The 24,566-nt window shown below is 47.0% G+C and overlaps 2 protein-coding genes across 5 annotated transcripts in view; one reads left to right on the top strand and one right to left on the bottom strand.

Moving 5' to 3' along the window:
• Positions 1-24,566, bottom strand: part of LOC127567459 (uncharacterized) — a 453,787-nt gene that overhangs the window by 181,626 nt on the left and 247,595 nt on the right. The gene's annotated exons all lie outside the window — the stretch shown is intronic.
• The window catches only part of LOC127567460 (disintegrin and metalloproteinase domain-containing protein 12-like), a 182,625-nt gene that overhangs the window by 9,637 nt on the left and 148,422 nt on the right, over positions 1-24,566 (top strand). Inside the window, exons 3-4 of the mRNA XM_052010401.1 lie at positions 3,423-3,479; positions 12,792-12,960. Coding sequence (XP_051866361.1) covers positions 3,456-3,479; positions 12,792-12,960 — 193 coding nt within the window. The 5' untranslated portion in view covers positions 3,423-3,455. The remainder of the gene's footprint in view (positions 1-3,422; positions 3,480-12,791; positions 12,961-24,566) is intronic.

Here is a 24,566-nt window from a genome sequence, read left to right as displayed (position 1 = left end):
ATTAGGGACAGCCAGCATGGCTTTGTGAAGGGAAGACCTTGCCTCACAAGCCTGATAGAGTTCTTTGAGGAGGTGACCAGGAAGATTGATGAGGGCAGTGTGGTGGATGTGGTTTACATGGATTTTAGTAAGGCATTTGATAAGGTTCCTCATGGTAGGCTTCTTCAGAAGGTCAGAGGCCAAGGGATCCAAGGAAGCTTGGCTGTGTGGATTAGGAATTGGCTTGCATGTAGAAAGCAGAGGGTTGTGGTGGAAGGAGTGCCCTCGGATTGGAGGGCAGTGACTAGTGGTGTCCCGCAGGGATCGGTTCTGGGACCTCTACTTTTTGTGATATTTATAGATGACTTAGATGAGGGGGTGGAGGGCTGGGTTAGTAAGTTTGTGGACGACACTAAGATAGGCGGTGTTGTGGATAGTGTGGAGGGCTGTCGGAGCTTACAGAGGGATATTGATAGGATGCAGAGTTGGGCTGAGAAGTGGCAGATGGAGTTCAATCCGGAGAAGTGTGAGGTGGTACACTTTGGAAGGACAAACTCCAGGGCAGAGTACAGGGTAAACGGCAAGGTACTTGGCAGTGTGGAGGAGCAGAGGGATCTGGGGGTTCATATTCACAGTTCATTGAAAGTTGCCTCACAGGTGGAAAGAGCAGTTAAGAAGGCCAATGGGATGTTGGCTTTCATAAGTCCTGGGATTGAGTTTAAGAGCCGCGACGTTATGATGTAGCTTTACAAAACTCTAGTTAGGCCACGTTTAGAGTACTGTGTTCAGTTCTGGTCGCCTCATTATAGGAAGGATGTGGAGGCATTGGAGAGGGTGCAGAGGAGATTTACCAGGATGCTGCCTGGATTGGAGGGTATTGAATATGAGGAGAGGCTTAAGGTGCTAAGGCTTTATTCACTGGAAAGGAGGAGGATGAGAGGAGACATGATAGAGGTATATAAAATATTGAGAGGAATAGATAGAGTAGACAGTCAGCGCCTCCTTCCCAGGGCACCAATGCTCAAGACGAGAGGTCATGGCTTTAAGGTTATGGGTGGGAGGTTCAGGGGAGATGTCAGAGGGAGGTTTTTCACCCAGAGAGTGGTTGGTGCATGGAATGCACTGCCTGGGGTGGTGGTGGAGGCAGATACATTGAACAGGTTCAAGAGCTTGTTGGATAGGCATATGGAGGAACGTGAGATAGAGGGATATGCGGGAGGAAGGGGTTAGGTAGTGTGAGGGTGGTCTGATGGACGGCACGACACGGTGGGCCGAAGGGCCTGTTTTGTGCTGTATGGTTCTATGGTATTTTCAACATTTACACTCAGGCTGCAGTCTCTGCTGTCTGCCACAGAGAAACCACCTCCTCCCAGCAGCTGAAGAGCTGTTCCCCAAATCAAGAGTGTGGATCCTACCTGTCCAGGGGGATAGAGGACATGATCTTCATCAAGCAGCAGTTCCCACTATGCACAGCTGTTACTAACCTGACTAAAGCTTTTCCCCTTCTGCATCTCCATTATACCCTCTCCCAGATTCTCCTGACACCCATGTACACTGGTGATAATTTACAGCAGCCAATTAACCAACCAATCTGCACGTCTGGGATACGGGAGAAAACCCACACTGTCACAGGGAGAACGTGCAAACTCGACACAGCACCCAAGGTCAGGATCGAACCCAGATTGCTGGAGTTACAAACATAGAACATGGAACAGTACAGCACAGGGACAGGCCCTTCATCCCACAGATTCTGTGCTGACCAGGATGCCAATTTAAACTGCACATCTGTCTGGATGAGGTGTATCCTTCCATCTCCTGCCTGTTCATGTGTCTATCTAAATGTCACTATGCCATCCCATCAACCAGGAGGGATTGTGGAACACGCTCCTTAAATTTGGCTGCAGAAATTCTTCTCAGTTTTACACTTGTTTCATGATTGCATGCAAGCTGTGATGTGAAGGGGCCTTCAGCAGTCAATCTCAGTGTGACTGGTTTCAAGCAACACTGCGTCATTGTGTCAACATTTGTAAATCTTTCATGCTGCATCTCACCTCCATCAAGCTTCCCGCTGGATTGGAGCTAAGCTACAGGACTTGTACAAAACTGTACAAGTAGGATTCTACCAGTAATAAAGGCCAATTTTTGCTGCACCCACCTGCTAACTTTTTGCGATTTATGCACAAGAACATTTTGTTCTTTACTCATCTCTCTTTCAGGGCTCAGGTCACCCCAATCTCTGTCATCCAGCTACAGTACAAAGTTGTATATGTGCACATTTGGAGGTTGAGTTCCAAGCCATCATGGACTTTGTTCGTAGAAACATACCGGCGAACAAGACAAGCTCAACGTAAGAAAACAGGAGCAGGTGTATGCCACTTGGTCCTTCAAGCCTGTTCCATCATGGCTGATCTGTCCCAGGCCTCATCTCCAGTGCCAGTTCCCCATAGCCCTCAATTCCCTGATCTTTCAAAAATGTATCTGCTTCTACTTTAAATGCCCTGAATGATCCAGCCTCCACAATCCTCTGGGACTCACCACCCTTGCGAGAAGTTCCGATACACCTTGGTCTTAAGTAACTGGCAACTTATCTTGTAATAGTGCCCTTGTTCGAGATTCTCCCAATAGTGAAAACAGCAGGACATCTACCCTTGCATCCCCTTTGGATCTTGTGTGTTTCAATAAGGTCACCTCTCATTTTTCTAAACTATAAAATTGTAGCTGAGTGAATCTCTTCTGTAGTGCCTGTAATGCCAGTGTATCCTTCCATAAATAAGGGGACCAAAACAGTTCACAATACTCCAGGTGTGACCTTATCAGAACCCTGTACAATTGTAACAATACTTCCCTGTTTCTAAACTCCACCCTTTTGCAATAAAGGCCAATTTTTGCTGCACCCACCTGCTAACTTTTTGCGATTTATGCACAAGAACATTTTGTACTTTGCTCATCTGCATCTTTCACCATTTAACAATTATCCGCCTTTAGATTCCTCTGAACAAACTGAATGACCTCACTCTTTCCTACATTATACGCCATTTGCCAAGTTTTCACCCACTCACTGGACCTATCTATATACTGTTGCAATCACAATATCTTATTCACAACACTTTTTTGTCTTGGCAAAGGCAGATACTGATGATGAAATTCACCGTCACCTTCAGTGTGAGAGCACAGTCTTTGGCAGTCTGAGGAAAAGAGTGAAAATCAAGACCTCAAACCCAGCACAAAACTCATTGTTTACTAACCTGATGGTATTCTGATTAACTCATCACTTTACCAAATGGTCATTATGTTGACTCATCACAATATTGACTAACTTACCATTATACTAACACCAATATACTAACCCACCCTTAGACATACTGTTATATAAATTCATCATTATACTCACCTTAGGCAGTTGCTCAGGATTGAGGATGATTGCTTTTCCTCTGGTTCTATAGGTTCTGAGGTGTCTCAGGGGACCAACGTTGGAAATGCAGACTCTGTCACGGAAAGAGGTGAGTAGTTTGTAAGGTGGAGCACTCCTGCATTTACACAAGGTTTCTCAACGCCTTCCTGAATGCTCCCTCTCTGAATGGCCATGGACCAGAGTTTCCAGGAGTCAATGGGAATGTAGTGTTTCTTGAGTAGACTTTGAGCTCATCTTTGAACCTTTTCCTCTGTCCCATGACAGAGTTTGGAATACAGATCAGACAAGATTTCTTTATTAGTCACATGTACATCAAAACACACAGTGAAATGCATCTTTTGCGTAGAGTGTTCTGGGGGCAACCCACAAGTGTTGCCATGCCTCCAGCGCCAACATATCAAGCCCACAACTTCCTAACCCATACGTCTTTGGAATGTAGGAGGAAACCAGAACACCCGGAGGAAAGCCACGCAGACATGGGGAGAATATACACAGGGAGAGCCTGTTTTGGGAGTTTGGTGTTGGACATGTGAACAACATGGCCTGTCCAATGGAGCAGACTGAGTGTTGGTATAGCAGGGCTTGGTAGTGAGTGAGTTACTGTGGTGAGTTAATGTGGTATGGCAACTGCCCTGCCCAAGACTGCAAGAAATTGCAGAGGGTTGTGGACAAGTTCAGGCCATCATGGAAACTAGCCTCCCCTCCATGGACTTTATACTTCTCACTGCCTTGGGAATGCAGCCAACATAATCAAAGACCCCTCTCACCCTGGTCATTTCCTCTTCTTCCCCCTCCCAGTGGGCAGAAGATACAAAACCCTGAAAGCACGTCCCACCAGGCTCAAGGACGGCTTCTGTCCCACTGTTAGAAGACTATTGAACAGTCCTCTTGTACGTTAAGATGAACTCTTGAACTCACAATCTACCTTGTTATGGCCCTTGCACCTTATTGTCTACCTGCACTGCACTTTCTCTGTAGCTGTGACATTTTATTCTGCATTCTGTCATTGCTTTTCCCGTGTACTACCTCGACGTACTGATATGATGAAATGATCTGTATGATGGCATGCAAAACAAAGTTTTTCACTGTACTTCGGTACATAGAACAGTACAGCACAGAACAGGCCCTTTGGCCCACAATGTTGTGCAGACGTAGCGAATCCCTCCTACCTACAGAATGCCCATATCCCTCTATTTTCCTCTCATTCATGTGCCCATCCAAGCCCCTCTTAAAAGCCCCCAATGAATTTGCCTCCATCAGGCAACACATTCCAGGCATCAACCAGTCTCTCAGTAAAAAAACGTACCCCTCATGTCTGTTCTGAACCTACCCCCTCTCACCTTAAATGCACCCCCTCTGGTATTGGATCTCTCAATAGTGGGAAAAAGATATTACTTGTCCACCCTATCTATGCCCCTCATAATTTTATACACTTTTATAGAGATGCATCATAACTTCTTGACTCCTGTACTCAATACCTCGATTAATTAATGCAAGCAGTCCCTAAGCCGCCTTAACCACCCTGTCTACCTGTGCAGCCACTTTCACTGAGCCATAGACGCAGCCCAAGGTCTTTCTGCTCTTCAACACTATTAAGGGTCTTGCCCTTTAGAGTGTACTGCCTCTTGACATTAGTCCTACCAAGGTGAAACACCTCACATTTATCCGGGGTAAACTCCATCTGCCACTTCTCTGCCCACATCTGCAGCTGATCTATATCACACTGTATCTGTCGCCAGTGTTTTACACTATTCACAACTCCACCAATCTTGGTATTGTCTGCAAACCTACTAACTCACCCATCAACATACTCATCCAGGTCATTTATGTACATCACAAACAGCAGAGGTCCCAGCCCAGATCCCTGCAGAACACTACTCACAGGCCTCCAGCCTGAATGCTTCCCTTCAACCACCAGCCAGTTCTGGATCCACACAGCCAATTCTCCACTGATCCCATGCATCCCAACTTTCTTGATTAACCTATTATGTGGGACCTTGTCAAGTGTGTCTACTTTAATCTGAGCAGTATCAGGAATAAGGCTGATGAACTCAATGAACGTGGTGGCCATTACAGAGACTTGGCTGTCACAAGGGCAGGAATGGCTGCTGGATACTCTGGGGTTAAGATGCCTCAAAAGGGACAGGGCCAGAGGTAAAATCCAAGTTTGTCCAACCTCTCCTTATAGCACGTGCCCTCTAATCTAGGCAGCATCCTGGTAAACCTCTTCTGCACCCTCTCCGAAATCGCCACATCCTTCCTGTAATGGGGGGACCAGAACTGCACACAATACTCCAAATGGTCGGCATGGACAAGTTGGGCTGAAGGGCCTGTTTCCGTGGTGTATTACTCTTATGACCAAGGGTGGGGGCATTAATTGGAGAAGTCCACCTGTTTGTTATTACTGAGTGGACTTAGAAAGTGTAACTTCTTATCACAAGATGATGATATAAGTTCTTCCTCACTACCATCTGGTCATTTCCTCTTCTTCCCCCTCCCAGTGGGCAGAAGATACAAAACCCTGAAAGCACGTCCCACCAGGCTCAAGGACGGCTTCTATCCCACTGTTAGAAGACTATTGAACAGTCCTGTTCAACTACCATCTGTGTGAGGCGATGTTTGGGACAGGGAGGTGGGAGGAGGGGGGGAGATGGAAGGAGAGGAACATACTCTAAATTCCTCAGTGATTTTATTTTCCTTTTCTCTTCTTTCTGCTTCCTGCTGTTGTTTTCAGCCAAGTGTCCGCCCCGGTCTGACTTCCTCGCATTCCAGGCTCACAAATGTACTTACGAGTGGGCTTTTCAGCTTCACAGGGAGGCTGCTGTGACATCAGGAGGGCAGTGTCTCTCCATCAATCCTGCCTAATTCGGCAGGTTAGAGGTGAGAGCGAGCTGGTGCACTGCTGCCGACAGGGTGATTGACACTGGATGGCAAGTTTGACAATTGCAGGGCGTCTGCAGTCACAGGGGGTCAGGGTTGCTGCCTGCCCTCCAACCACAGGCCCAGTGTCTCTTTACACACTGCAACTCAGAAGTCTCGCTTCACTACTCACTGCTTTCAAGAGAGCTCTCTCCTACTCTGTGTGTGTGCCTGTTTGAGTGTGCGTGTGTGAGTGTGTGTGCATTGTGTTGGTGAGCATGTGTGCGTTTCTCTACATAGAATTAAGAAAATTTGCAACAATAATGAGAAAAGTCATTTTTAGATTGAACCTTCTGCAATAATCACTGGCAATTTTAGAGATTGGACAAATCAAATTTGCAAGTGTAGCCTTATAGACGAGTTGATGAAGTGTATTTGGGATGGTTTCTTAAATCAGTATTCTATAAGATCAACAAGGGAGCAAGCTACATTAGGTTCCGTCAGCAGGAAAGAAAAAGTCTTGCAATTAAACATGATTAACCAATCCTCTCATAAGTTCAAAAGTGCTGAAGTGCTGGGTCGTTTCTGTGTCATTGATGCAAAACAGAGACTTTGCATACACTCAGATATCAGAGAGGTGCAGGAGTGACTTTGCTGATCAGGGACAGTGTCACAGCTGTAGAAAGGGAGGATGTCCTGGAGGGATCGTCCACTGAGTCAGTGTGGGTGGAAGTCAGAAACAGGAAGGGAGCGATCACTCTATTGGGAGTATTCTACAGACCCCGCCAGTAGCAGCAGAGATGCTGAGGAGCAGATTTGGATGCAGATTTTGGAGAGGTGCAAAAATAACAGGGTTGTGTCATGGGTGATAAGATACCTTTATTAGTCACATGTACATTGAAACACACAGTGAAATGCATCTTTCGCGTAGTGTTCTGGGGGCAGCCCACAAGTGTCGCCACACTTCTGGAGGCAACATAGCATGCCCACAACTTCCTAACCTTTTGGAATGTGGGAGGAAACCGGAGCACCCAGAGGAAACCCACGCAGACACGGGGAGAACGTACAAACTCCTTACAGACAGCAGCCGGAATTGAACCCGGATCGCTGGTGCTGTAAAGCGTTATGCTAACCGCTACACCATGATTCGCACCTCCTTAGTGTAAAGGGGATAGATGGGATGGAGTTTGTTCAGTGTGTACAGGAAGGATTCCTGACACAGTATGTGGACAGGCCGACTAGAGGAGAGGCCATACTGGACCTGGTACTAGGCAATGAGCCTGATCAGGTTTCAGATCTCTCGGTGGGAGAGCATTTTGGAGATAGTGACCATAACTCCTTGACCTTTAACGTAGCCTTGGAGAGGGATAGGAGCAGACGATGTGGGAAAGTATTTAACTGGGTGAGGGGGAATTATGATGCTATTAGGCAGGAACTTGGGAGCATAAACTGGGAACAGATGTTCTTGGGGAAGTGCACAGCGGAAATGTGGAGGTTGTTCAAGGAATACTTGCATGGGCCTCTGGATAAGTTTGTCCCAATGAGGCAGGGTAAGGATGGTAGAGTGAAGGAACTGTGGTTGACACGAGATATAGAATATCTTGTCAAGAGGAAGAAAGAAACTTACTGAAGATTTAGAAAACATGGATCAGACAGGGCTCTGGGGAGTTACAAAGGATCAAGGAAAACCCCAAGGCGTTCTACACGTATGTGAAGAATAGGAGGATGACTAGAGTGAGGGTAGGACCGATCAGGGATAAAAGAGGAAACGTGCCTGGAGTCGGAAGAGGTAGGGGAGGTCCTTAATGAATACTTTGCTTCAGTGTTCACCAGAGAAAGAGACCTTCACTTTTGTGAGGATGGTGTATGACAGGCTGATACGCTAGGGCATATCGATGTGAGGAAAGAGGATGTGCTGGAACTGTTGAAAAACATTAGGATAGATAAGTCACTGGGGCCTGATGGGATATATCCAAGGTTATTACGGGAAGTGAGGGAAGTGATTGCTGCGCCTTTGGCGACGATCTTTGCGTCCTCACTGGCCACAGGAGTAGTGCCGGATGATTGGAGGGTGGCAAATGTTGTTCCTTTGTTTAAGAAAGGGAGTAGGGATAACCCTGGGAATTACAGACCAGTGAGTCTTACTTCAGTGGTGGGCAAATTACTGGAGAAGATTCTCAGAGACAGGATTTATGGGCATTTAGAGAAGCATAGGCTGATTAGGGATGGTCAGCATGGCTTTGTGAGGGGCAGGTTGTGCCTCACGGGCCTGATTGAATTCTTTGAGGATATGACAAAGCACATTGATGAAGGTAGAGCAGTGGATGTGGTGTACATGGATTTTAGTAAGGCGTTTGATAAAGTTCCTCAGGGAAGGCTTATTCAGAAAGTCAGGAGGTATGGGATCCATGAAAACATGGCTGTGTAGATTCAGAATTGGCTCACCCATAGAAGACAGAGGGTGGTGGTAGATGGAGCGTATTCTGCCTGGAGGTTGGTGACCAGTGGTGTTCTGCAGGGATCTGTTCTGGGACCCCTGCTGTTTGTGATTTTTATAAATGACTTGGATGAGGATGTGGAAGGGTGGGTTAGTAAGTTTGCTGATGATACAAAGGTCAGTGGTGTTGTGGATAGTGTAGAAGGTTGCTGTAGATTACAACAGGATACTGATAGGATGCAAAACTGGGCTGAGAAGTGGCAGATGGAGTTCAACCGGGATAAGTATGAAGTGATACACTTCGGGAGATCGAATTTGAAGGGAGAGTACAAGGTTAATGGCAGCTCTTAGCAGTGTGGAGGAACAGAGGGATCTTGGAGTCCACGTCCATAGATCCCTCAAGGTTGCTGCGCAGGTCAGTAGGGTTGTTAAGAAGGCATATGGTGCATTGGCCTTCATTAATCGGGGTACTGAGTTCAAGAACTGCGAGGTAATGTTGCAGCTCTATAGAACTCTGGTTAGACCACACTTGGAGTATTGTGTTCAGTTCTGGTTGCCTCATTATAGAAAGGATGTGGAAGCTTTAGAGAGGGTACAGAGGAGATTTACCAGGATGTTGCCTGGATTAGAGAGTATGTTCTATGAGGATAGGTTGAGTGAGCTGGGGCTTTTCTCTTTGGAGAGAAGGAGGATGAGAGGTGACTTGATAGAGGTGTACAAGATGATAAGAGGCACAGATCGAGTGAACAGTCAGACACTTTTTCCCAGTGCGACAATGGCTAATGTGAGGGGACATAATTTTAAAGTGACTGGAGGAAGGTATAAGGGGGATGTCAGAGGTAAGGTTTTTTACACAGAGAGTGGTGAGTGCGTGGAACGCACTGCCGGCATTGATTGTAGGGGCAGATACATTAGGGACATATGAGAAACTCTTAGATAGACACATGAATGATAGAAAAATAAGGTCTATGTGGGAGGAAAGGGTTAGATAGATCTTAGAGCAGGATAAAATGTGGCACAACATTGTGGGCCGAAGGGCCTGTACTGTGCTGTAGTGTTCTATGTCCCTTTGCTGGGTAAATACTGAAGAGAAATACTCATTCAGAACCTCACGCACATCCTCTGCATCCAAACATAAATTCCATTCTTTATCCTTAAGTGGTCCTACCCTTTCCCTCGTTATCTTCTTATTCCTGTCGTAGGTATAGAATCCCTTTGGATTCTCCTTAATCCTACTTGCTAAGGACTTTTCATGGCCCTTCCTGGCTTTCCTAATTCCTTTCTTGAGTTCATTTCTAGTTTCTCTATAGTCCTCACGTGCTCTGTCTGATCCTAACTTCCAAAGCTCTACATTCTTGTCCTTTTTTTTCTTGACTGAGTTCATCACTTCTCTGGACATCCAAGGTTCCCTTATTTTCCCCATTCACGTCCTTCTAATCGGGACAGACCTATCCTGTACTCTGTGTATTTGATCCTTAAACACTTCCCACATGCTCGACATGGATTTGCCAACAAAAAGGTTTTCCTGGTTTACTCTACCTAGTTCCTGCCTTATGCCTTCATAATTAGCCCTGCTCCAATTTAAAACCCTCCTGCTAGCTCCATACCTATCCTTATCTATAACTATACTGAAAGTTAATGCGCTGTGGTTCCCCAATTGCTCACCCACTGATAGGTGAGTCACCTGGCCAGGCTCATTACCCAACACCAGGTCCAGAATAGCCTCTCTCCTTGGTGGACTGTCAACATATTGATTTAGGAACCCATCCCGGATACACCTAACAAATTCTGCCCCATCTAACCCCCTTGCCCGAGAAAGGTCCCAGTGTATATCAGGGAAGTTGAAGTCTTACATGACCACAACCCTGTAATTTTTACACATTTCCCTAATCTGTTTGCATATGCATTCCTCAACGTCCCGGCGGCTGTTGGGAGGTCTATAGTCCACCCCCAGGAGAGTGAGGTGACAATAATAAACCAATTTACCAGTTTTTATGTTCTAACCCTCATTCCACTGATGCGAACATCTTCAGATAATTCCTGAAATCCTTGTCTCATGCCTTGGATGTTAATTGTGGCCAGCTGTTCAACCTTCCTTCTATGCCTCTTTTTTCATACTTTATCATCCGTCTCTGTACCAGTCTATTTCTTCTATATCTGATTAGTAGTGACATTGAGATATCATTCATATCTGGCCTCCTTGACTAATAACTTCCCAAGGATTTCTAAATGAAAGGCACCTTGCTGCAATTGGAAAATTGATTTTACACCTGAGGAGTGTGCGGTGCGGTGCTGCACTACAGTGGAGGATGAAAAGAGGCTTCTCATTCCTTCGAAAGAGTGGAAAGAAAGGCAAAACCCCACCGTCAGTGCAGAGCGTTCAGAACTGTGAGATTACTTCCTAACCTCCAGCTTTCAGACTTAGATTCACTGTGTGCAGTATTTCCCGCTCAGGGGAAGGACCAGTGAATGTCCTGAGAGGTACCTTCACCAGAACATGAAGCATTTCTCTCCCTGAAGTAATGAGCTGTACCAACACAACCTTTGGAAATAACTGCATGTTCCTCATTGTTTCACAGTGAACCGAGGTCAGTGAGCACAAACTGGGAGTGAGGTCACGGAGCAGGGCTGCTGGATCCTCAGACAAGGTCGGAGCTGGCACAGAGAGCAGGGGAGGGAGGGTCCCCAGAGAGGTTTTGAGGCTGAAATTTATTCCAGAGGTGGGTGAGGAGGATGCTGTAAATTGTGGAGTTCGAGTCCGTGGTTGCGGGCTGCCCCCAGAACACTCTCCGCAAAAGATGCATTTCACCGTGTGTTTCGATGTACATGTGACTAATAAAGATATCTTCCTTCAGTATCACAGGAACGTACACCACACGAGACCCTTCAGCCCAACCTGCCTTTGAAATACCCCACTGCCTCAAACTTTTTTCAAGTATTTAAATTGCCTGTTGAATCTGTTTTCTCCACCCTTCCTCCTCTCATAACAGAACCTCCTCGTCTCCCTGCTTCTTGTGCCAGTCACAAGGAATCTAGAATGGGAGAAACAGTCCCTTTGGAATCCATTGAGGGGAAGGGAAGGTTTGGGAATGGTCTCCTGCTAAAGATTACAGAGGATAATCTATTGAATATGGAGGCTGTGGGGTAAGAGGAGAGCGGGTGAAGATACTTTGTTCTTGTCCTTCCCCTGACATGGGGAGTATTACGCATAGTGAATCCAGCTCTGGCAGCCAGAGGTTATCGTGGCTCTGTACATGGTGTACTGACGGTGGGTTTTGCCTTTCTTCCTTCTAGCCCTGGCACTGTGCTGAGGGTCGCAGACACTGTGGCTGCTTTGCTGTTGGGTCTGGTCTTCCCTGCTGGCCACAACCCCTGACTGCAAGAACCCACCACACCTACAGAGGAACCAAGGAGCCCGGGTTCCTGGCTCGAACTCCAATCCAATAAAGGCCAAGGTGCTGTTTGCTTTCCTCACTACAGATTGCACTAGCACGCTGATCTTCACAGCGCCATCCCCATCCCCTCACTCCCAACAAACCCCTCTCCAGGGGTCGATTTCCCCAATCCTGGGAAACAGTTTGGAATTACAGCTGGCAGCAGCTGGATGTCCGGGTGAAGGAAGTCCTCAGCAGTGACCAGCTTCAGCCCCAAAGGTGGCACGTTCGACAATGCAGAAGGTGGCAGGTACTGCACAGGGAACAGCCGACTGTGCCGTCGGACTCTGCTGCTGGAGTTTACACTGTACCAGCAGGAGGCACCGTCTGTTCATGTGTCTGTCTGGTCCTGCTGCCAACCTGACCAAACCTGTCCCCACTCAGCTTCCCTCTTTCACTTCCTCCTCCTACTTCCTGGGTGAGAGGCGAGGTTACAGACTTGCTACATAAATAAAAGGCTGACACAGACAGGGTCAAACACAGGCTGAGAGCTGAGGCAGAGGCAAGTTGCCAGAACGTGAAGGACAGAGAACAGCAAGAGGGAGTGACAGAGAATCGGGTAGAGAGAAATGTGTTGGTGAGTGAGAGAGCTCAGGCGGAGTGGGACCAGTCACAGGCACTCACTATGTTTGCCAGCAGTGTGCACTTGGTGTTTCTGCTCTGGTGCCAGGTTTTGAATCATTCAGAGGCAGAGAGTGAAGTGAGTGGCAGTGCTGATGGGCTAGTGCTCAGGAACGGGATGTTGGTCGCCGTCCCCAGTAACAACACTGACAGCCGTTCGCCAGCAGCAGTCTGGGAGACCAGGATCAAAGGAGAGACTGTTCAAGAAACTGCTTCAGGTGAGCAGAGCGAGTTTAAACTCAGCGTCTCCGTACTTCTGTCAAGGCTGAGAACACAGTATTAAAGAAAGGGTCTGAGTCGAGATTAGTGATTACAGCGCGGGGCATGTTCGGAGATTACAGCGCGGGGAATGTTCAGTGATTACAGCACGGGGCATGTTCAGTTATTACAGCATGGGGCACGTTCGGAGATTACAGCACAGGGAATGTTCATTAATTTCAGCACGGGTAATGTTCAGTGATTACAGCACGGGGAATGTTCATTGATTTCAGCACGGGTAATGTTCAGTGATTACAGCACAGGGAATGTTCATTGATTTCAGCACGGGTAATGTTCAGTGATTACAGCACAGGGAATGTTCATTGATTTCAGCACGGGTAATGTTCAGTGATTACAGCACGGGTAATGTTCAGTGATTACAGCACGGGTAATGTTCAGTGATTACAGCACGGGGAATGTTCAGTGATTTCAGCACGGGTAATGTTCAGTGATTACAGCACGGGTAATGTTCAGTGATTACAGCACGGGTAATGTTCAGTGATTACAGCACGGGGAATGTTCAGTGATTTCAGCACGGGTAATGTTCAGTGATTACAGCACGGGTAATGTTCAGTGATTACAGCACGGGTAATGTTCAGTGATTACAGCACGGGGAATGTTCAGTGATTTCAGCACGGGGAATGTTCAGTGATTTCAGCACGGGGAATGTTCGGTGATTACAGCACAGGGAATGTTCATTGATTTCAGCACAGGGAATGTTCAGTGATTACAGCACAGGGAATGTTCATTGATTTCAGCACGGGTAATGTTCAGTGATTACAGCACGGGTAATGTTCAGTGATTACAGCACGGGGAATGTTCAGTGATTTCAGCACAGGGAATGTTCGGTGATTACAGCACAGGGCACGTTCGGAGATTACAGCATGGGGAACGTTCAGTGATAACAGCACGGGGAACGTTTGGAGATTACAGTACGGGGAACATTCGGAGATTACAGCACGGGGAGTGTTCAGTGATTACAGCGCGGGGCATGTTCGGAGATTACAGCGCGGGGCATGTTCAGTGATTACAGCATGGGGCACGTTCGGAGATTACAGCACAGGGAATGTTCGGTGATTACAGCACAGGGAATGTTCGGTGATTACAGCACGGGGAATGTTCATTGATTTCAGCACAGGGAATGTTCAGTGATTACAGCACGGGGAATGTTCATTGATTTCAGCACGGGTAATGTTCAGTGATTACAGCACGGGTAATGTTCAGTGATTACAGCACGGGGAATGTTCAGTGATTTCAGCACAGGGAATGTTCGGTGATTACAGCACAGGGAATGTTCGGTGATTACAGCACAGGGCACGTTCGGAGATTACAGCATGGGGAACGTTCAGTGATAACAGCACGGGGAACGTTTGGAGATTACAGTACGGGGAACATTCGGAGATTACAGCACGGGGAGTGTTCAGTGATTACAGCACGGGGAACGTTCGGAGATTACAGCATGGGGAACATTCAGTGATCACAGCACGGGGAACGTTCACTGATCACAGCACGGGGAATGTTCAGTGATTACAGCACGGGGAACATTCAGTGATTACAGCACGGGGAACGTTCGGAGGTTACAGCACGGGGAATGTTCAGTGATTACAGCACGGGGAACATTTGGAGATTACAGCACGGGGAATGTTCAGTGATTACAGCACGGGGAACGTTCAAAGGTTACAGCACTGGGAATGTTCAGTGATTACAGCATGGGGAATGATCAGATTCCAGCAAGGGATCACTGGCGGATTACTGCAAGGGGAATATTTAGAGTTATACAGATATAGTATGAAACAGACCCTTTGGCTCAACTCGTCCATGCCGACGATGCTGCCAAACTGAATTAGTCTCATTTGCCTGTGTTTGGCAAATTGTTAAAGTGCCCCATGTACCAAGGTCCAGTGAAAAACTGTCTTTTGCACGTCATCTATACAGATCATTTCATCACATCAGTGCTTTGAGGTAGTACAAGGGAAAACAATAACAGAATGCAGAATAAAGTATCACAATTACAGAGGAAGTGCAGTGCAGGCAGACAATAAGGTGCAAGGTCATGACAAGGTAGTATGTGAGGTAAAGAGCCCATCATACCGTACTAGGGGACAGTTCAAGAGTCTTATAACAGTGAGTTAGAAGCTGTCCTTGAGCTTGGTGGTACGTTCTTTCAAGCTTTTGTATCTTCTGCCCGGTGGGAGGGGAGAGAAGAGAGAATGACCTGGGTGGGTGGGGTCTTTGATTATGTTGGCTGCTCTACTAAGGCAGCGAGAAGTGTAGACAGAGTCCATGGAGGGGAGGCTGGTTTCCGTGATGTGCTGAGCTGTGTCCAGAGCAGTTGCCATACCAAGCTGTGATGCATCCAGATAGGATGTTTTTTATGGTGCATCAATAAAAGTTGGTGAGGGTCAAAGGGGACATGCCAAATTTCTTTAGCCTCCTGAGGAAGTAGAGGCGCTGGTGAGCTTTCTTGGCCATGGCGTCTATGTGGTTGGACCTGGACAGGCTATTGGTGATGTTCATTCCTAGGAACTTGAAGCTCTCAACCCTCTTGATCTCAGCACTGTTGATGTAAACAGGAAAGTGTACACATCAACGGTGCTCACAGTCCATATCCCATATTTTGCCCATTTCCCTCTCAACCTTTCCTATCTATGTACTTCTCTAAATGTCTTTTTAACGTTATTGTACCCACCTCTACCATTTTCTCTGGCAGTTCGTTCCACATACCCACCACCCTCTGAAAAAGTTGTTCCTCTGATCCCCTTTAAATCTTTCCCCTCTCACCTTAAACCTGTGCCCGCTAATTTTAGACTCCCCTACCCTTGGGAAAAGACTGCGACCATCCACCATATCTATGCCCCTCGTGATTTTATAAACCTTCATAAGATAAAATAAGTTACCTTTATTAGTCACATGTACATTGAAACACAGTGAAATGCATCTTTTTGATTAGTGTTCTGGGGGCAGCCCGCAAGTGTCGCCACACTTCTGGCGCCAGCATAGCACGCCCACAACTTCCTAATCTGTACGTCTTTGGAATGTGGGAGGAAACCGGAGCACCCGGAGGAAACTTATGCAGACACGGGGAGAATGTACAAACTCCTTACAGACAGCGGCCGGAATTGAACACAGGTCACTAACTGCTACACTATCGTGCTTGCCCTCAGCTTGCTTCACTCCAGGGAAAACAGTCCCAGTGTATCCAGCATCTCATTACTTAAGCCTTCAAGTCCAGGCAATATACTTGTGAATCTTTTCTGCACCCTCTCTAGCTTAATCATATCCTTCCTATAGTGTGGCAACCAGAAATGCACAGAATATTCCAGGCACAATGTCACCTCCGTCTTGTACAGCTCTAACATGACATCCCATATTTTGTACTCAGTGCCCTTGTTTGTTGAACCCAGCACCGATCCCTGTGGCACACTGCTGGTCACAGGCCTCCAGTCTGAAAACAACCTTCTACTACCACCCTCTGACAGCTTCCACCAAGCTGATTTTGGATCCAGTTGGATCCAAAAGGACTGTGTGACCAAGAGGACTGACATTGTCTATGTGGCCTTTAGCAGGTCCTGCATGATAGGCTGTCTGGAAGGTAGCTCACCCAGGATGCCATGTCATTGGCTAGGCTCCCTTCCAGACTTCCTCCTGGTCACCTCTTTAAAACAAAAGCTCAGTTATGGTGTTAGATTTATACAGCACTGAGAAAGGCACTTTGGCCCAACTCTTCCATGACAACCAAGATGTCTATCTGAGCCAGTCCCATTTGTCTGTGTTTAGTCCATATCGCTCTCAACCTTCCCTATCCGCGGACCTGTCCAAATGTCTTTTAAATGTTGTAATTTACCCACCTCTACCACTTCCTCTGGCAGCTCGTTCCACACACCCACCACCCTCTGTGTGGAAAAACATGTCCCTCAGATCCCTTTTAATTCTTCCCTCAACCTATGCCCTCTAGTTTTGGACTCCCCTACCCTGGGGATAAGACGGTGGCTGGTCACCTTATCTATAGAACAATACAGCACAATACAGGCCCTTCAGCCCACCATATTGTGCCGCCCTTGAAACCACACCTAAGACTATCTAACCCCTTCCTCCCATATATCCCTCTATTTTAAATTCGTCCATGTGCTTATCTAACAATCTCTTGAATTTGACCAATGTATCAGCCTCCACCACCACCCCAGGCAACGCATTCCATGCACCAACCACTCCCTGGGTGAAAAACCTCCCTCTGACATCTCCCTTGAACTTCCCACCCATTACCTTAAAGCCACGTCCTCTTTTGAGCATTGGCGCCCTGGGAAAGAGGCGCTGGCTGTCCACTCTATCTATTCCTCTCAATATCTTGTATGCCTCTATCATGTCTCCCCTCATCCTCCTTCTCTCCAATGATAACAGCCCTAGCTCCTTTAGTCTCTCCTCATAATCCATACTCTCTAATCCAGGCAGCATCCTGGTAAATCTCCTCTGCACCCTCTCCAACACCTTCACATCCTTCCTATAATGAGGCGACCGGAACTGGACATAGTTCTCTAAGTGTGACCTAACCAGAGTTTTGTAAAGCTGCATCATCACTTCGCAGCTCTTAAACTCGATCCCCTGATTTATGAAAGCTAACATCCCATGAGCTTTCTTAACTACCCTATCCACCTGCGAGGCAACTTTCAGTGATCTGTAGATATGAACCCCCAGATCCCTCTGCTCCTCTACACTGCCCAGAATCCTGCCATTTACCTTGTACTCCACCTTGGAGTTTGTCCTTCCAAAGCGTACTACCTCACATTTCTCTGGATTGAACTCCATCTGCCACTTGTCAGCCCAGCTCTGCAGCCTATCAATATCCCTCTGCAAGCTTTGACAGCCCTCCACACTATCCACAACACCACCAATCTTTGTGTCATCTGCAAACTTGTTAACCCAGCCTTCCACCCCCTCATCTAAGTCGTTAATAAATATCACAAAAAGTAGAGGTCCCAGATTCTGTGGGCATGAAAGAGACTTCCGGATGGTGTGTTGCCTCCTGGGTGCCAGGGTCAGGGATATCTTGGATCAGGTCCACGAATGACATAGGTAGGAAAAGAGATGAGGTCCTGAAGGAATATAGGGAGCTAGGTACAAAGCTGAAAAGCAGGACCTCAAGGGTCTCCTATTGATCTCCTATTAGGGAACCAGGCAGGTCAGGTGACAGAAGTATGTGTAGGTGAGCATTTTGCGTCCAGTGACCATAATGCAATTAGTTTCAAGATAATTATGGATAAGAACAGGTCTGGTCCTCGAGTGGAGGCTCTAAATTGGAGAAAGGCTAATTTTGTGGAAATGAGAAAGGATCTAGGTAGGGTGGATTGGGATAAGTTATTTTCTGGCAAGGATGTGCTCAGTAAATGGAAAGCCTTCAAAGACGAAATTTTGAGAGTGCAGAGTTTGCATGTTCCTGTCAGGATTAAAGGCAAGGGTAACAAGCATAGGGATATTTCAAGGGATATTGGTGAGTTGGTTAAGAAAAAGAGAGAGGTGTATAGCAGGTATAGGCAACTAGGAACAAATGAGGTACTTGAAGAGTATAGGAAATATAAGAAAATACTAAAAAAGGAAATCAGGAAGGCAAAAAGAAGACATGAGGCTGCTTTGGCAGATAATGTGAAGGTAAACCCAAAGGGTTTCTACAGGTATATTAAGAGCAAAAGGATAGTAAGAGACAGAATTGGTCCCCTAGAAGATCAGAGTGGTCATCTATGTGTGGAGCCTCAGGAGATGGGGGAGGACTTAAACAGTTTTTTTGCATCAGTATTTACTCGGGAAACTGGCAGAGTGGATATGGAAGGAAGGGAAACAAGCAGTAGTGTCATGGAACATATAGAGATTAAAAAGGAGGAGGTACTTGATGCTTTACAGCGAATAAAGTTAGATAACTCCCCAGGGCCTGACAAGATATTTCCTCGGACCTTGAGAGAGACTAGTGTAGAAATTGCAAGGGGCCCTGGCAGATATATTTAAAATGTCCTTAGCCACGGGTGCGGTGCCAGAGGACTGGAGGATAGCTCATGTTGTTCCATTGTTTAAGAAAGGCTCGAAGAGTAAACCAGGTAACTACAGACCAGTGAGCCTGACATCAGTAGTGGGTAAATTATTGGAAGGTGTTGTGAGAGATAGGACATATAAGTATTTGGACAGCCAAGGGTTGATTAAGGATAGTCAGCATGGCTTTGTGCGTGGTAGCTCGTGTTTAATGAATCTTGTGGAGTTTTTTGAGGAGGTCACTAAGAAAGTAGATGAAGGTAAGGCTGTGGATGTTGTCTACATGGTCCCACATGGGAGATTAGTTCAGAAGGTTCAGTCAATGGGTATCCATGGAAAGGTTGTAAACTGGATTCGAAATTGGCTGAGTGGGAGAAGACAGAGAGTGGTTGTGGATGGTTGTTTCTCAGATTGGAGGCCTGTGACTAGTGGTGTGCCTCAGGGATCTGTGTTGGGGCCATTGTTGTTTGTTGTATATATCAATGATCTAGACGATAATGTGGTAAATTGGATTAGTAAGTTTGCAGATGACACTAAGATTGGAGGTGTAGTGGACAGCGAGGAAGGCTTTCAAAGCTTGCAGAGAGATCGGGACCAAATGGAAAAATGGTCCAGAAAATGGCAGATGGAATTTAATGCAGACAAGTGTGAGGTGTTGCATTTTGGAAGGACAAATCAAAGGAGGACATACACAGTAAATGGTAGGGCACTGAGGAGTGCGGAGGAACAAAGGGATCTGGGAGTTCAGATACATAATTCCTTGAAAGTAGAGTCACAGGTAGACAGGGTTGTTAAAAAGGCTTTTGGCATCCTGGCATTTATAAATCAAAGTATTGAGTATAGGAGTTGGAATGTTTTGGTGAGGTTGTATAAGTCATCGGTGAGACCAAATGTAGAATATTGTATGCAGTTCTGGTTGCAAACTACAGAAAGGATGTCAGTAAGATTGAAAGAGTGCAGAGGAGATTTACAAGAATGTTGCCGGGTCTTCAAGAGTTGAGTTAAGGGAAAGATTGAGCATGTTAGGACTTTATTCCTTGGAGCAGAGAAGAATGAGGGGAGATATGATAGAGATTTACAAAATGATGAGGGGCATAGACAGGGTTAATGCAAGTAGGCTCTTTCCACCTAGATTAGGAGAGATAAGTACGAGAGGACACGGCTTTAGGCTGAAAGGGGAAAGATTTAGGGGGAACATTCGAGGGAACTTCTTCACTCAAAGAGTGGTGGGAGTGTGGAATGGGCTGCTATCTGATGTGGTAAATGTGGGCTCGCTCTTAACTTTTAAGAGGAAATTGGATGGATACATGGACGAGAGAGGTCTGGAGGGGTATGGGCTGGGGGCAGGTAAATGGGACTAGTAGAATAATGTTTTGGCACAGACTAGAAGGGCCGAATGGCCTGTTTTCTGTGCTGTAGTTTTCTATGGTTCTATGGTAGTAATCTCTGGATTGGTTCCTGTGCCACATGCCAGTGAGGGTAAGAATAGGTTGATTTGGTGGATGAAAGCGTGGCCAAGGAGTTGGTACAGGGGGGCAGGGTTTCAAATTTGTGAATCATTGGGATCTCTTCTGGGGAAGGTACGACCTGTACAAAAGGGACGGGTTACACCTGAACAGGAGGGGGACCAATATTCTTGTGGGCAGGTTTGCTAGAACTGTTGGGGAGGGTTTAAACTAGTTTGACGGGGATGGGAACCCTAGTGATAGGTTAGAGTTCAAGTTCAAGTTACTTTATTACCCATATGCTATAAAAACACATGGTGGAACAAAATGTTGTTTCCCCCAGATTCTCACACCAGAGGACATGCATAAAACAGAGGACATACAATAAATGCAAACAAAAAAATTCTGCAAGTACAAATAGTGCAAAAAACGGTATATACAGAATACAATTTAGTGCAGGGTTAGTGCAAAACCGTGTTGGACGAAGAAAATACAGAACTCAGTGTGTTGCACTAATTGTGTAAACATGTTCAGCAGCCAAAGTTCTTATGCGCCGTTGTGCAAACCAGGGCTTTTGACACAGCATTTGTCTGAAATTGTCTCTGGGGTATTCAGGAGCCTGACAGCCTGGGGGAAAAAACTGTTGTACAGTCTAGTAGTTCTTGCCCGGATGCTCCGGTACCGCTTGCCAGACGGCAGTGGGACAAATAGGTCATGGAAGGGATGAGAGGGGTCGTCTATCATTCTGCAGACCTCGCGTGTGCATCATGTGTTGTAGATGTCCAGGATGGAGGGAAGAGGTACTCCAGTGATCTTTCCAGCTGTACTCGCATTTCTCTGCAAAGACTTATGGTCAGAGATGTTACAGTTACCGAACTAGGCAGAGATGCAGCTGGTCAGGACACTCTCAATGGTACCCCTGTAGAATGTGGTGAGGGTGGGGGAGGGCAGGTTTGCTCTCTTCAGCCGCTGTAAAATGTGGAGGTTGGTTCATTTAGTGTACGAGTAGATGCAGAGTGTAGAGAGACTGTGAGGAAGGAGAGGCAGTTGAAAGGGCAAAATTGCACTCAGTTGGATGGGCTGAAGTGTGTCTGCTTTAATGCGATAAGTATCAGGAACAAGGCTGATTAAGTTCATCAGAGCATGAGTAAGTACATGGAACTATAACGTGGTGGCCATTACAGAGACTTGGATGTCACAAGGGCAGGAATGGCTGCTCGATATTCTGGAGTCTCCTCCACTACGTTAGACAGAGATTCACCTTCACTTCCCTTAATATCATCGACTGCATTCGGTGCTCCAAGTGTGGCCTCCTCTACATTGCTGAGACCAAACGCAGACTAGGTGACCGTTTCGCAGAACACCTGCGCTTTGTCCGTAACCGCAACCTGCATCGCCATGTTGCCAGCCACTTCAACTTCCCTTCCCACTCTATCTCTGATATCACAAGATCACAAGACAAGGGAGCAGAAGCAGGCCATTTGGCCCATCAAGTCTGCTCTAAGGAAAAGGGAAAAAAAGAAATGGGGAATGGTGGGGGGGGGGGGGGGAACCTATTCTAATCCCAATTTCCGGCCTTATCCCCATATCCCTTGATACCCTGACTATCTAGACATCTATCTTTCTCCTCCTTGAACGCCCCCACTGATCTGGCCTCCACTGCTGTACGTGGCAAGGAGTTCCACAAATTCACCACCCTCTGGCTAAAGAAATTTCTCCTCATCTCTGTTTTGAAACTGTACCCTCTAATTCTAAGATTGTGCCCTCTGGTCCTGGACTCACCCACCAAGGGAAACAGCCTAGCCACATCTACTCTGTCCTTTCCTATCAACATTTTAAATGTCGCTATGAGGTCCCCTCTCATTCTTCTGTACTCCAGTGAGTACAGTCCAAGAGCCAACAAATGCTCATCATACGTAAGCCCTTTCATTCCTGGAATCATCCTCGTAGATCTCCTCTGAACCCTCTCCAACGTCAGCACATCCTTTCTAAGATGTGGGGCCCAAAACTGCGCGCAATATTCCAAATGAGGCCTCACTAGTGCCCCGTAGAGCCTCATCAACACTTCCTTACTTTTATACACTATACCTCTCGAAATGAATGCCAACACAGCATTCACTTACTTTACCACCGATCCGACGTGGTGGTTAACCTTTAGGGGACCCCCAAGTCCCTTTGTACTTCCGTACTTTGAATTTTCTCTCCTTCTAGATAATAATCTGCCTGCTTATTTCTGCTTCCAAAGTGTACAACTGCACACTTCTCAACATTGAATCTCCTCCACTGCCAGGAGAATTCCAAGCACAAACCGGAGGAACAGCACCTCATTTTCCGTCTTGGAACCTTGCAGCCTAACGGCATGAACATTGAATTCTCCCACTTTCGGTGCTCCCCACCCCCCTTCCCCACAAACCCCCCACCCCCCCACCCTACTATGCTTTTTCTCATCTTCTCTGCCCCAGCCCCCCTCTTCTTTTCCTCTCTCACTCCTTACCTCTGACCCATCCTCCGGTGGATCTGCTCTCCCCTCCTCCCCTGCACCTGCCCATCACTATCTCTTACCTGCATCTACCTATCACCACCCTGTGCCCACCCCACCTCCCCTCTTTTGTCCACCTATCACTGCTCTGCTTTTCCCTCCTATATATTGGGCTTCCCCTTTCCCTATCTTCAGTCCTGAAGAAGGGTCCTGACCCGAAACGTTGACCACCTGCTTTTCTCCACGGATGCTGCCTGGCCTGCTGAGTTTCTCATCCTCCCCTGCTTGGCTGCTTTCATTTCCATGGGATGTGAAAGGACAGACCCGGGCTGTGGTGAGGGAAGAGGAGGAAGTAGTTCACCTAAAGGTGTGAACATTGAATTTTCCAACTTCAGGTACCCCACACTCCCTGTTCTCCTTTCTCTCTGTGGATCCCTTCCCCACCATCTCGAAGAGATATACTGGCTTTGTAGGCAGTGCCGAGGTGGTTCACCAGGTTGATTCTGGAGATGAGCGGGTTAGCTCATGAGGAGAGATTGAGTTGCTGGAATTCAGAAGAATGAGAGGGGATCTTATAGAAACATATAAAATTATAAAAGAGGTAGCTAAGATAGAACAGGAAAATTGTTTCCACTGGTATGAGACTAGAACTAGGGGACATAGCCTCAAGATTCGGGGGAATAGATTTAGGACGGAGATGAGGAGAAACTGCTTTTCCCAGACTAGTGAATCTGTGGAATTCTCTGCCCAAGGAAGCAGTAGTGGCTACCTCATTAAATATATTTGAGAAACATTTAGATAGATTTTGCATTGTAGGGGGAATGAGGGTTATGGGGAAGAGGCAGGTAGGTGGATCTGAGTCCACGGCCAGATCAGCCATGATCTTATTGAATGGCGGAGCAGGCTCGACAGGCCTTTGGCCTCCTCCAATTTCTTGTGTTCACTCCACCACCCGTCATCCAGTTTCATTCCCCTCCCCCAGCTGGTACCAGCTGCCTTTCATCTCTCCCTTATCTGGTTCTTCATCACCTTTCTTACCTATCAGATTGCAGCACGAAGCCTCTTGTCTCCCCATTTATCACCTTCCAGCCTGTGTCCCTACCTCCCCCCTGCCCCCGTACCCCCACCTGGCTCCATCTGCCCTTTGTTTCTCCCTCTTTACCTGTTTCTACCTATCATCTGCCAGCCACTATCTTCTGATTGCACATCTTCCCCTCCACCACCTGCTCCATCATCTCCCTCCTCACTTGGATCCACCTATCGCCTCACCCCTCCCTCTCATTTCTGGCTATATCCCTCCTGTACTCTCAGTCCTGATGCAGGGTCTCAGCCCGAATTGTTGCCCATCCCTCTGCCTGCACAGATGCTGCTGGACCCGCTGGGCTCCTGCACCAGTTTATGTTTTGGAAGAGAGAGAACAACATAGTTAGTTTCAAGTTGCAGAGATAATTGGGGTGGATGGGACAGAGGGAAGGGGCGGCAGGCTGGGGCAGAGGATAGAGCCGCTGTCTCACTGCTCCAGTGAAGCAGGTTCAATCCTGATCTCTGGTGCTGTCTGTGTGGAGTTTGTACCTTCTCCCTGTGACCACTTAGGTTTCCTTGCCAAAGGTATGCGGACTGGGAGGTT

The sequence above is a fragment of the Pristis pectinata genome, chromosome 2 (assembly GCF_009764475.1).
Source record: "Pristis pectinata isolate sPriPec2 chromosome 2, sPriPec2.1.pri, whole genome shotgun sequence".
NCBI lineage: Eukaryota > Metazoa > Chordata > Chondrichthyes > Rhinopristiformes > Pristidae > Pristis > Pristis pectinata.
Note: the sequence above shows the minus strand (reverse complement) of the source record. Positions and strands in the feature narration are given on the sequence as shown.